The 13,904-nt window shown below is 39.3% G+C and overlaps 1 protein-coding gene across 1 annotated transcript in view; it reads right to left on the bottom strand.

Moving 5' to 3' along the window:
• Positions 1–770: 770 nt before the first annotated feature.
• GNPAT (glyceronephosphate O-acyltransferase) overlaps positions 771–13,904 on the bottom strand; it is a 54,443-nt gene continuing 41,309 nt past the window's right edge. Inside the window, exons 10-16 of the mRNA XM_056113633.1 lie at positions 9,914–10,156; positions 6,870–6,949; positions 5,353–5,493; positions 4,191–4,287; positions 4,022–4,115; positions 2,638–2,699; positions 771–1,145 (exon numbers count right to left, since the gene is read on the bottom strand). Coding sequence (XP_055969608.1) covers positions 1,102–1,145; positions 2,638–2,699; positions 4,022–4,115; positions 4,191–4,287; positions 5,353–5,493; positions 6,870–6,949; positions 9,914–10,156 — 761 coding nt within the window. The 3' untranslated portion in view covers positions 771–1,101. The remainder of the gene's footprint in view (positions 1,146–2,637; positions 2,700–4,021; positions 4,116–4,190; positions 4,288–5,352; positions 5,494–6,869; positions 6,950–9,913; positions 10,157–13,904) is intronic.

Raw genomic sequence — 13,904 nt, 5'->3', positions numbered from 1 at the left:
TGATTGCATTCTCCTACAAGTCCAGAAAAAGTCTCAAGAGGAAAGCTGCTTTGTTGGCACCCTGATCTGAAGACTTCCAATCTCTGAAACTGAGAAAACAAATTCCTGTTGTCTTAGCCACCCATCTGCAACTTTATTTTTAAAGTTTTGCTCTTCTGGTCATATCTGGCTGTTTTCAGGGGTTACTCCTGGTTCTGCATTCAGTAATTGCTCCTGGCAGTGCTTAGAGGACCACGTGGGGTGCTGGGGATTGAACTCATGTCAGCTATGTGTAAGTGCCCTACCTGGCGGTACTACCCCCCCAGGCCCTGCTATCTGCAACTCTTGTCTGTCATAATGCCCTCTCAGTTCCAGAACCATCAGAATTTTCCAATTATTCTTGTCTGTACAAACACCCTCTGTCTTTTTCTGTGTCAAAACAACATCTTTACGAGTTGATTCCTTTTCATCCTACTTCTCAGCTTAAATGTCCTTCCAGAGATGGCCATTTGGGAAGAGTTTGGGTATTCAAAAAACAGATTCCAAACTTTTCCTTCTTTGAATTCTGTTTATGCTATATTCATAATTTCTCTTTGGTACACATATTCTTTAACCCAGTTTTATTAGTTTAAGGTTTAGATGGCAACATTTAATGTAAGGTAGCTAATTTATTATATATCTGAGAAACTTGTACTGTTTGATGCAACTTTAAAGAAAATCCAAAGAAGTGTAACATATACCCATTGAGTAGTTGTTTTTCTTTTCTTTTCTTTTCTTTATTTTTTTTTTTTTTACAAATAGCCAGCCTGTAGTGTTCATGTTGCACACTTTAATCCCAACAATAGTAGAAAAGTTTAACAGATGTAGAATTAGGTCCTGTTATTCCAAACATGTTTTCAAGACTTTTATTTTAAAACACACTGAATTGATACAAATGCCTTATAGACCACTGTGGTGGTGAGTACAGACTGACTAAATTCATCACTTCTTCTCTACATTTTCAAAATCTTATGAAGAATGAGACAACAGGTCACTTCTTTTACTTGGCTATCTTGTGATTCATGATGAATCGTGAGTTCATGCATGACAGCAGTTATCTAATCACACCTCCATAATGGATCATTAAAGTTTTGCAGTTGCTTGTTTTCCTACTGGGATCTTACCACCTAATTAACAAAAAAAAAGGAAAGAGAGTTTATGAAATGGCATACAATTTTTCTCTACAATTGGTTAAGTCACTGACAAGAAAAAGAAACATCCGACATTATATAGCATTTTTCAGGCACATAAACACCAGACCCATTTACAGTCGAAACAGCAGATCTTAAAGATGTTGGATGGACAAGATAGCAACCACCCCCTTAAGGAGGAGAGCCAGGATTTGAATCCACTCATGTTTACTGAACAAATGAAGATTTCAACCATACTATTTTCTTGAACATAAAGCCAGCACTTTCACTTTATCTATTTCAACCATTCCTTTGCCTTTCTCTTTTTCTCCCTTTAGCAAATGCCCCACCCTGGTGTGACCCTAATTTCAAAACCAAATTTTTTTCCATGCATGTTTGACAAATGTACTGTATTAGGATTAAGTACAATAGTACTTTTAAGAATATCCACCCAATGATCTAGCGTTCACTAATATCTACTTTGCCTTCTTTGTAAAGTTACCCCAGCTATTTCCTAGAGAAGTATTCTTGTATATCACATACACACACACACATACATAATAATATTCCTCTTCCCACTCCACCCCCCATTTAGGGCATAGAAAAAGAATCAAGAGAGTTAATTCTTACTGTATACCATAAACAAATAACCCTGCCTTTGGAGGATGGCCTATTTCTTTTTAAACTTATATAGGATGTGAAAATATTAAAGGTTGGATTATTCCCTCAAAGATGTCAGCCCCCAATTTCTATATTTAGAAAATCTATGTGATACTAACCCAGATCCTTCATCTGGAAAAGAGGAAAGAAAATGAGAAAGAATAAAATGAAAGGTATTTCTTATGCATTGTCCATCAAGATTAAATGTGGAGGGTGTAGATCTCAAACTCCTATTAGTTATATTGGAATATATTTGATACTTCTTCTTGTAAATATTCATTGCACTTTCTTCTTAAATGCCTTGGGAAAATTCTAGATGATATCATTATCCGTTTATATTAAAACCCTATTATTCACCCTCCTATCTAATTTCAAACTAGATCTTATTTAAGGGAATGCACTGTAGCACTGCACTGTCCTCCCGTTGTTCATCGATTTGCTCAAGCAGGCCCAGTAATGTCTCCATTGTGAGACTTGTTACTGTGTTTGGCCTATCGAATACGTCATGGGTAGCTTGCCAGGCTTTGCCCTGAGGGCAAGATACTCTCAGTAGTTTGCTGGGCTCTCCGAGAGCGGCAGAGAAATCAAACCTGGCTGGGCTGGGCCAGCCGAGTGCAAGGCAAACCCCCTACCGCTGTGCTATTGCTTCAGCTCACATAAAGGAAAAGAGCAGGTGGCCTCCAATAGTATGAAAGAGGGTCTTCTAAGAAGATTCCTCTATTATTCATTTTGATAAAGTGTTTTCTGTCTTACAGTATAGTTGCTTGCCTTACTACAAAGTTGATCATTACAATGTGAAACCCATTATATTTTATTGAACTGTACTTACCAAGCATTGCTTCTAATTTGGACATGGCAGGTTCATTCACATTAAACGCACATTCATTATTCCTAGGAGAAAAAGTAATAGGTTTTCTTTACTGTATAAAGGGAACAGACAATTTTCATTATATAGCAGACTACTTTTCTGTTTGATTTGGGGCCACACATAGCACTGTGCAGGGGTTATTTCTGGCTTTATACTCGAGTTGACACCTAGTTTTGCTCAGGAGACCATTTGTGATGCTGGTGATCTGAACCTAGGCTGTGGCTGATGCAGCTGCCTATAAGGCAAGTACCTCCCATATTATTTCTCCAGCCCAACAGTAAGACATTTTTAAGACCACCATCCTCAGGGCTGGAGTGGTAGTACAGCGGGCAGTGTGCTTGCCTTGCAAATGGCTGACCCAAGTTCAATCCCTGGCATCCCATACGGTCTCCAGAGCCCATCAGGAGTTATTCCTGAGTATAGAGCAAGGAGTAAGTCCTGAGCACTGCTGGATTGGGTTCTCAAAAAAAAAAACTAAACAATCAGCATTCTCAAAAGCAGACTTAAACCCAGTTGAAATATCTCTTTTTTAGGTTTGCTTTTTGGGTACACCCATCGACACTGCATTTATTACTTCTGGCTCGGCACTCAGAGATCACTCTTGGCAGGGCTCAGGAGACCATACTGGGTGCTGGGGATTGTATCCGGATCTGCTGTGTGCAAGGCAAATGCCCTGCTGACTGTGCTACTGCTCTGGCCCCAGTTGAAAGGTCTCTTGCTCTTGGTCCTATTTTCTACCTTTATGCTTCACTCTTTTATTTGTATGTTTGTTTTGGCCACACCCTTTAAGCCTTATTACTCTTAGGTTTTTTTTTCACCCAATGGTATAAATATACATTTGTATATATACATTTATGTGAGTGTACACACACACACACTACACTATATTCCCCCATTTAATAATCTATGAATTTCAATATTAGATCAAAGCTAAGTAGCCAAAAATACTTTATCTCTTTGCTTCTATATACTTTTTATTTCATTTTATGGTTTTTAGACCACACCTCAGGGTTTACTCTTGTCTCAGTGCTCAGGGATCACTCCTGGAAGTGCTCGAAGACACAGGGCACTGGGAGTCAAACTTGGGTCAGACATGTGCCTTGCCTGCTGTATTATCCCTCTGACCCTACATAGTTTTTATCCATGAGAACGTAAATTTACATGGAAATTTATTAAACAAAAGATGGAAAGAAGAGAAAACAAATAATCAAACACTACAAAATTTTTACTAGTTTACCAAAATTTTTACTAGTTTACATGTCTACTATCTCTCTCTGGATTTTGTGCTCAACAGTTTGCCATTATTGTCCCTTCAGTGCCCACAGGACACCTGCCCAGTACTTACGTCTTAATCCTCTCCAGTGCACCTAACCGCACAAAAGTTGCTAAGGCATTTTTCTGAACATCAGAAGATAAAACATCATAACACTGTGAGGTACCTAGAAGAGAGGGGCAGGAAGATTAAGTGGGCTACTTAACAAAAAGAAATCATTCATTTCAGAAGTATGACTAACCTTGATCAAGAAGTTGATAAGCGAAATTTCTAACTTCAGTGAAGTACTGTTTCTCAGTGAAGTAGTCATCTCCCTTCAAGATGTATCTGCAAATGATCTGATTGGAAAGATCGAAGAAAAAGAAAGAAAAAGGGCATCAAACACAATACAACAGTGAATATTCTACACCTCCTCTCTTGAAGAAACATTAGATCAAAATAGCTAAAAAAGTTACAGAATTTTTAGGAGATTGCTTGAGTTTGTATCACTGTTTACAATTAGGAAAAAAAGTTTGTACTATTGATATTCTCAATTTAATGGGTTTTAAAAAGCTACTATTAGAAGAGAGGGATTTAACTTTTTTCCCTAAAACTACCTAAGATTATTTGATTACATATGCATATATGTATTTATTTTGCAGCATTAGGATTGAACCTAGGTCACCTATATATAAGGCATGCATTTACCACGGACCATATCCTCTGGCCCGTTTGATGTCTACCATAAAAAAAATGCTTAAATATAGAAGTACTACTTATTAAATACCTATGAAGTGCTGGATTTTGTGGGAAGAGGCTGTCATGTTATTTGTCTTGAGCACAGCTTTAATTTGCTAGGAAGGTGGTTCTAGGGCCTCTAGTGCACAGCTAAATTAATGTCCTCAACTCCCAAATATGCACAAGGCCCTGACTCTCCCTGTATGCTGACACAATTTTACCTGAGCAGACAAACTTTCTTTAAAATTTTAAACTCCTCAGATACATGTACAAGATACTCTTTCCTTTCTGACATTAACATTTAGAAATATAGATACGGACTTTGTGCATTATTCAAATTTTGCATTTACTAAGTATCTACTATAAATCAAATACTTTGCTAAATGTGATGAACAAAAGATGTAAGAAATAGCAATGCTTGGATGTATTGTGATTGTGTAATATAGTGCTCATGGCTTCATTATGCTGTTATTTCCCTTGGGTCAGTAATGGACCAAGTATCTTGATGCAAGGAGCAAGGTCTCACTTTGAGGTTAAATCATTCATCCTATTAATCAACCTCTTTAGGTCAATCATTCACCTGGGCAAGAAACCTGTTCTCTAGATTAGAAATAATTACAGGGTGGAAAAGTCTTAGTTAAATATGGTATGGAAATATGTAGGATAACTTGAAAATATTTACATACCTGATAACATTCCAGAAAATGTTTAAAGAGCCCTGTTAAAAATTCTACCACTTCATTCCCTTTCTTTGTAACTACGATGTCTTTTGTGGTTATTTGTATGGTCTCAATTTTACAAAGCAGACAACAGCCTTCTTCAAAGTCCTAGATGAAGAGAGATGACAGATGAACCCTTCAATTTAGGTTAGCAGGTTCATTGCTGAGCTCAGTATGTAGAGCCAGCTATTTGCCCTCAGAACAAGATAACACCGGCGCCAATGTCCACAACCCTTCCCCAAAGGCTGTTAGACAACAGAGAGGCATACTTCTGCTAATACTTAAAATACTAAATTTTAGGATTGAGGAGGTAATATAAAGATTAAGGCATTTGCTTTGCACATGACCCACTCTGCTTTGAATCCTGCCATTGAGCATGGTCCTAGAGCATCACCCCTGTCCCCCCAGTAAAAAACTCAACCTTAAACATAGTAAACATATAACTTATCAACCTTAGACATTAGGACCTGGGTATACATTTTTCTCTCCCTTTGCATAACCATACTCCTTAAATTTACATAGAAGGTACATATAAGTCCTGAAAATACTCAGAACAATACTTAAGCTAAAAATCTACTCCTCTCCTCTAGTGAATAAAATCTTTTAAGCATGGTAGACAGAAACGGACCCTACTTTCTATCCTGTCTATACCCCTTCCCCAGAAAACCAGCAGCCTAGTCCTAAGAGCCCAATCTTTCATGTCTGGAGCTTAAACCACCACACACGACCAATACTTTCTAATTTATAAGCACAAGGCTCAATTTTCTTCAACAAGTTTTTAGCAGGAAAACATGTCAGCTTTTTTTTTTCTTTTTAATAAAACAGAGTTGGTTTATTTATAGTGGTTGCCCTAATGTTTCAAAGAATGACTCACTCTCCTTTCACCTATTATTCCTGAATTACTAATTAAACTTGAATAAGAATTTCAGAAGTTTGCTGACTATAAATGTTCAAGTTTCTATTTAATTCTGTTATGCATAGAACTACAGAAAGGAGAAACAGATCTGTAATCCACGCCAATTATCTTCAGAACTCACTTGCTATTTTGGTAGTAGGGATTTTATAAAGAGATATTCTTGATAACCTTTCAGTATCAATACTGCAAACCACAATGCCCAAAAGGACAGAGAGCAAGAGAAAGAGAGGGAAGAGGCAGGGGAGGTGAGGGGTGGGGGTGATGGGAGGGAACCTAGGGACACTGATGCTGGGAAATGTACACTGGTGAAGGGATGGGTGTTGAAATACTGTATGACTGAAATCTAAAAAATGTTTTATTATTGACAGGTGAGACATGATTTTTATCATAATGAGATCTAAGGATAAAGTTTAATGTAATATATTTTCTAGTTCAGAGTTAAAAGTTTATAATGTAAATGAGAAAATGAGAATACACACTTTATTATATTGTATTAAATGCTTTTAGTTTTATTTCCACAGGTAAAAATCATACAGTGATCTCTAAAAAAAAAAAAAAAAGAATTTACCTTTAATACATTTCCTTGAAGAAAGATGAACTCATCTGAAAAAACATTACGTAGGAAGCAAAAGCAGTTGTAGACATCCTCTAGAAAGAAATTCATAAATACAATTACAAGTGTCTTTTAAGCTTTCAGGCAGAAATGCATTCCAAAATGCAGTGTTTTAAAGGTATATTATTCACATATCAGAGACATAAATTAAGGTCCCTTGGGTTGAAGAAATGGCTCAAAGGGTTGGATTATATGCCTTATATTTACAAAATCCCCAGTTTCAATCCCTGCTACCACAAGGTCCTGGTAGATCCCAGCACTGCTGGGGAGGCTCCTACAACACACCCCATTCAAAACACTTCCCTATAGCACAGTTTAGCATAGGAGTGTGTGTGTGTGTGTGTGTGTGTGTGTGTGTGTGTGTGTGTGTGTGTGTGTGTGTGTTGGCTCCTACAACACACCCCATTCAAAATACTTCCCCATAGCACAGTCTAGCATAGAGGGGTGTGTGTGTGTGTGTGTGTGTGTGTGTGTGTGTGTGTCTGTCTGTCTGTCTGTCTGTCTGGGCCATGACTGGCAGTTCTCAGGAGCTACTTCCAGGCTTGTGCTCATGCACTGCCCAAAACAGAATCCAAGGTTTCATATATGCAATATAAATAAAATCCCTGCTCCTAATGTAGCAATTTGTTTTTTTCTTGCTTTGCTTTGTTTCATTTTTGAGCCACACCCAGTGGTACTCAGGAGTTACTCTTGGCTCTACACTCAGGAATTACTCCTAGGGAGGCATGGGGGACAATATGGGATGCCAGATTGGCTGAATGCAAGGTAAATGCCCTCCCAACTGAACTATCTCTCCAGCCCCAAAGTGTAACAAAGTTGAACTAAATTAATAGTCCTCTAATCAATCAGCCTGATAAAGTGGGGCAGAGAGATAATACAGCAGGTAATACTGCATGTAGCTGACCTAATTTTGACCCCTGAAATGTCCCTTGAGTCTTGTCTAGGAGTGATCCCTTTGTGCAGAGCTAGGAATTAGCCCTCAGCACTCCTGCATGTGGAGCATCACTCCTCTCCTCAGCATCAAAATCAGTCTAATGGTGGGAGATCATCCACCTAACAAAACCCAACCCCATATTCTCCTAGGCAAAACAGGGTAGAATACAAATGGGCAGCAAAAATGCACACAGGAAGGAACAGAATCCATTAAAGAATAGCAAAACTGCATCCAGGAAAGATTAAACTAAAACAGTCTTCTGGATGTAGAGGACAACATAGGCAAAAATGAAACTGGAACCTGTCAAGACTTAATACTTGAAAGGGTGTCTGCTGATTGGCCATGTGAAATATCCCAGTCTCTGCTCTTAATGTACCCACTAAATTTTGATGTGCTTACTATTCTTAGTGTCTCTGTCAATTTAAACAATAACTCATGTTTTGGGAATCAGAGTTGGGAGTGATACTGTATTGAATAAATACATATGGGTACCCAAGTACCCTAATGCTTGGGCAGTCTGTGTGTGTGTGTGTGTGTGTGTGTGTGTGTGTGTGTGCGTGTGCGTGTGCTTGTGTGTATGTGTTTGTCTCATTCTGCAAGGGATCTTTGCTAGACAAAGGTTCAAGGTGTCAATTCAATTGGGTTTAGATATTGATAAATAAGAAAGATTCCACAATCTTAAGTCAGGTATTTCACTTTCCACAGTACAGAAGGTCAGGAATGGATGTTTTAATTCCTGTCTAGATTCACATATAAAATGGCAACTCAATTTCAGGGTGTTCGCAACACCCTCGAAGACCATACATATCTGTGTCCCTTAGTTGCAGAAGAATTCCAATATAATACAGAAAGAACACAGATCAATATTTAAGTTTTTTGTGTCCTAAACCAGTTTCTTTCAAACTTTTTCTAACCATGGTGTCCTCTGACCTTATGTCCTTCCTGAAAATTCCCTGTCCCTATTAGCTAAGACCCCCCAGTTTTAACTTGCTGTAGTCCCCCATATATGCAATTTTCACCTATGGCTCTAGAGAAGAAATGCTGCCCAAAATAAAATAATCTGACCACCTTGGGTCCTGGTTTCCTCATGCATTAAATGAGAACATGAACATAGGATCTGAGGTTCCTTCTAAGTGTGCAGCTGAGTTCATCTCAACTTGGTTTTTCCCTCAGATTTTTGGAAAACGAAGATAAAAATTCCACGTCTGGATTGAATTACAGGTCAACTGAATCAGAAACCAGGGGATTGGGCTCATTCTCCAGCTTTTCACTCTGGAGTCTGGGTAGAAAAGATATTTTTCAGGCCTTTAATGTCTGCACTTCTCACTGTACCACAAATGCTACTGTGGGTCAAATAAAAAGTGTGATACTGCTGGACTGCTTCTTTCAGATAAGAGACCTGCTATAGTAGAAAAAGAGCATCAGTGACTCGGGATGTGGCTCAATGGCAAAGCACCTGTTTCACATGCCTGAAACCTAAGTTCAAGCTTCATTACTGCAAATAAGACAAAAAAACAAAGGTTAGGCACTTGCTTTGCATACTACCAATCCAGTTTTTAATTCTGATTTCCACATATCATCTCCTGAGTGAGCACTTCCAAAGGTGACTCATGAGCCCAGACCCAGGAACAGCCCCTGAGGACCACTGAATGTGTCCCAGAAACCCAAACTCAAACAAACAAACAAACAAGAAAAAAATGCATCAGACCAGGAAATGGGGAATTTTGTGTTCTAGCACAGAAGGAAATTCTAGATCCTTCCATAGTGAGATTTTTTTGTTATTGTTGGTTTTAAAGATATATATATATATTTTTCATGGTGCGATTTTTAAGACAAATTGTTCTTATTTATAAAAGAAGTTGATTTCTTAAATCCCTTTCAATTGCCAAAACAAATCCTCATCTACTTAGAGGGAAAACAACCAACTTTTTTTAGCATACAGGCCCCATTTCTTGTTAGGGTATGGACTAACAAGGATGGGTTATAGAAAGCTTCAAATGTTGTGCACTACATGAAACTACAAGGCCATATTTCTTCCAAAATTCAAGACATTTCCCAAAGTTACCTTTCCTGCACCCAGGTATCATCTGCAATGCCAGAGCTATGAAGGAAGGACGAACAAAAATGTTGAGCAACTGGTTCCTATAGGCTGAAAATGTGAGAAGAGTAATGTGCCGGAACATAAGTCCATTGACCATTTCTGAGTCGTAAGAGTTCACTTTCAGAATCACTTGGTCGTTAGCAATGCTGACAATGTTGGAATGCAGTGCAATGCTGGACTGGATAATTTCTTCAGCAGATTCATTATCTATACATAAAAATAATATTTTTAAGGCAAAAGACAGAGAAATAGGATGAGTCATTATTGGGAGTCTGAGTCTTGTTTGAATCAATTGTGTTAGCTTTTGAGTTATTTACTCTTGAGTATCAGGTATTTGTTTTAAGTTCTTCTAAACAGTATCATGTTTAGAAGAATGATAGTATCATTAAGGTTATTTTTTAAGGTACTATTTCATAAATCAAATCTAAGGACATGTAACATACTTTCTTATCTGCCATAAATCAGCCATTCTGATGTGCACATCAATTTCCACTTTGAAAATCAATAATCAGGAACCAAGGGCCTCTAAAGTTCCATAACAGCATTACATATACATGATAAGAAAGTCACATATATGTAAATGCAACACTAATAGAAGAAGGGCCATGGTCATATTAAAACATGGTTAATACCTTACAGACACAGAAACCTTCCTTAGGTGTTCGTTACATCACTTTGCAGGTGAAGGACAACTCCAAGAGGAGCCCTTTTAGAACAGAGGGGTGTTGAGTAAGTTTTTTGGTTTTCCTACATAAAAAATAACTAAAGCGGGCCAGAGCCCAGGTTCAATCCTGGTAACCCTTAATGGTTCCTGGAGCCCCACCAGGAGTGATCTCTGAGCACACAGTCAGGAGCAAACCCTGAATATCATTGGGTAAACAAACAAAAAAGTGAGCCAGAGAATAGTTCAGCAGACTGAGAGCATGTGGGAGGCCAGGGTTTGATCCCTAACACAGCATGGTCCCCTAAGCACTGCCAGGAATGACCCTGAGCAGAGCAAAGACTAGCCCCGGGGCACTGTGGGGTGGGGTCCCAAAACAAAACTACACAAAATGAAACAGAAGCAGATCCAAAACAATTTCTGGTGACCCATTGCCTGACACTATACTACCATATATTAGCCTGGAAGAAGCTAAGGAGTTAGAATTATAGATGAACAGTGAATAGAGGGTGATATTTAACAAATATTCTTGGCAAGAAAAACCATTTTACTGTTATCCTGAGGCAAAGAACAGGTGGCAGGTATGTATACTTCTCAGGAAAGTATACTGCTCAGGCCAGGCATGTTCTACTAATGCTTCTTTGGGATGACAAGAAAGAGGTATGATTTTCCTTCAGGACTTTACATACAAACTGGACTAATATATGCCTTTCCACAGCTTGCTAAAGCTTTTATAATACTATAAAATGTTATAATGATTTACACATATCATAAAATATTCTAGATATGAGCATGCTTAAGAATATGGCCAAATATAAGTAAAATAAATATAATGTTCTAAATTAAGAATTAAACTTAATCAACTCTACACTGTTACTAACCAATCTCACTTTATAATAACTTATTTTAGTGGCTGATTCCCAGCATTCCATATGGTCCCTTGAGCACCACCAGGACTAATTTCTGAGCGCAAAGCCATTGCCTTGTAGGGTGCTAAGCCTTTGCATTGCAGGGTGTGACCCAAAAAGCAAAAAAAAAAAAACAAACCCCAAATCAGACATTCATAACAACGGACCTGCTACATATTTATTCATCCTGAATAAGCATCCCTAAAAAAGACAGACACCTAGGGCTGGAGAGATAGCACAGCGGGTAGGGTGTTTGCCTTGCATGTGGCTGACCCAGGTTCGATTCCCAGCATCCCATATGGTCCCCTGAGCACCGCCAGGAGTAACTCCTGAGTGCAGAGCCAGGAGGAACCCCTGTGCACCGCCGGGTGTGACCCAAAAAAAGGGAAAAAAAAGATAGGCACCTATGTTTTTATGTTCATAGGCCAAACATGAATTCAGTCCTACATAAGGGATTATGATAATCAACGTATTCTTTGTTCTCCTATTAGACCATTAAAACACTGAGGACAGATATCTAACTCATCTTTATTTCTGTCTGATTACCAATAGTCAAATGACTGCCAGTTCTGTTAGTAAGTTCCCCCTTAGCTATGCCACAGGTTCTGTAACTGCCTTTTTTTTTCATCTAGGAAGAAAGTATTTTAGCTTGTCTCCCTGACTCTACACTTTATCTGCTGTGGTCCTTTTTATTATTTCGTTTGGGCCAAATCCAGCAATGGGAAGCTCTCTAGCCTCCAGCAGTGCTCAGGGACCATGAAATGCCTAGGAATTGAATCCAGGCTTCTTGTAAACAAAGCATTTCTCTGCTGAAATTGAACTATTTGAACTACTACAGGCCTCTGTAGTACAATTTTTTTAAAATGTAGGAGTACTGCTATTTATTCAGCCACTGATTAAGCTGACTGAAGCAGGGATGAACTCCACATTACTTTTTTTAAAAACTTTTTAAAATTGAATATTCGTGAAATAGACCATTATAAAGCTGTTCACAATTGGGTTTCAGTCATAATATGATCCAGCACCCATCCCTCTACCAGTTTACATTTCCCACCGCGAATATCCTGTTTCCTTCCCATCATCCCAAACACTCCACCCCCAACCCCCAGCCTCCCTCTATGGGAGGCACTCTCCTTCTTTCTCTCCTTTCCCTTTTGTGCATTATGGCTTTCAATACAGGTATTACCGTGTTTGTTCAGAGCATTCAGTATTTTTATTGGGATGGTAAGGCTGGAGTAGTTTTTTAACTGGGTGGCAGCTTTGGAGTGAGGATATGACTGCTGAGGCTTCTGGAAGTACATGGTAGCCCATCCTGACTTCAAGAAAGTCTGGTGATTTCAGTCACAAAACCTGCATGCCAGAATTTTCAGCAGATTATGTCTTGGTGAGGTCTGTCCTGATTTGGCACTCAGGGCAAGGGCATGGTGGCAATTCTGGATTGTGGAAGCAAGTGGCTGCCGGGGGTTCTGTTCAGGCAGGCACCAGGCTAACCCACCCACCTCCAATTTACCCTGGACTGTTCAGCTTTGCCCGGGCCTGAGATTAACTGTGACTTTTGATCTCTTTCGAAGCTTATTTATGGGCCTCTGAAGCAAGACCGACAGAAGAGCTTACATGATGGCTCTTGAGTTGGTTCATGGGGGTGACTACAGTGCTTCCAGGAGTATTTGGAAGTGGGAGAGATAGCCCATTCCAACTCTGAGAAAGTCTGGAGATTTCAGTCACAAAATCTGCACGCTCAAATTTTCAGCAGCTTATATCTCACTGAGGTCTGCCCTGAGATGGTGGAATGAGGTGAAGGGTATGGCAGCAATTTTGAATTATGGAAGCAGGCAGCTACTGGGGGCTCTGCTTGGGTGGGCAGTAGGCTAACCTGCCGCCCTCCAATTTACCTCAGTCTGTTCAGCCACACGCGAGTCCAAGATTAATTGCGGCTTTTGATCTGAGATTTATTTATGAGTCTCTAAAATAAGGGCAATAAATGAGCTTGTAAAGCTGACCTGGAGGTGATTTATGGGCATGATTCCCTCATGCCTAACTTTTGGCCATTTAATTTCTTGGTAAACTTGGTCCCAAGTTGTTTGGGTCTGGCCAAAGGCACAGCGAAAATTTTGGCATATCAGGAGGCCTGAAGGCACCATCAGGCTGCTGATGCACTTGCCCTCTGGGTACAGGTTGACCTGCTGGTGGCACCATACCCCCATGTAGTACATTTTAAAACAAATACTGCACATTTAGGGATGTGGCCCAGCGGTGGAGTGCCTGTCTGACAAATGAAAATTATAAGTTTGGTCCTTGCGATTGACCTCCAGGCTGAGCCCCTGATGACCTTGTCACTGGTCTCTCTACTGCCATAATAAAAGCATGGGATCTTAAGAGCCCTGCA

The sequence above is a fragment of the Sorex fumeus genome, unplaced genomic scaffold, assembly GCF_029834395.1.
Source record: "Sorex fumeus unplaced genomic scaffold, SorFum_2.1 ptg000021l, whole genome shotgun sequence".
NCBI lineage: Eukaryota > Metazoa > Chordata > Mammalia > Eulipotyphla > Soricidae > Sorex > Sorex fumeus.
Note: the sequence above shows the minus strand (reverse complement) of the source record. Positions and strands in the feature narration are given on the sequence as shown.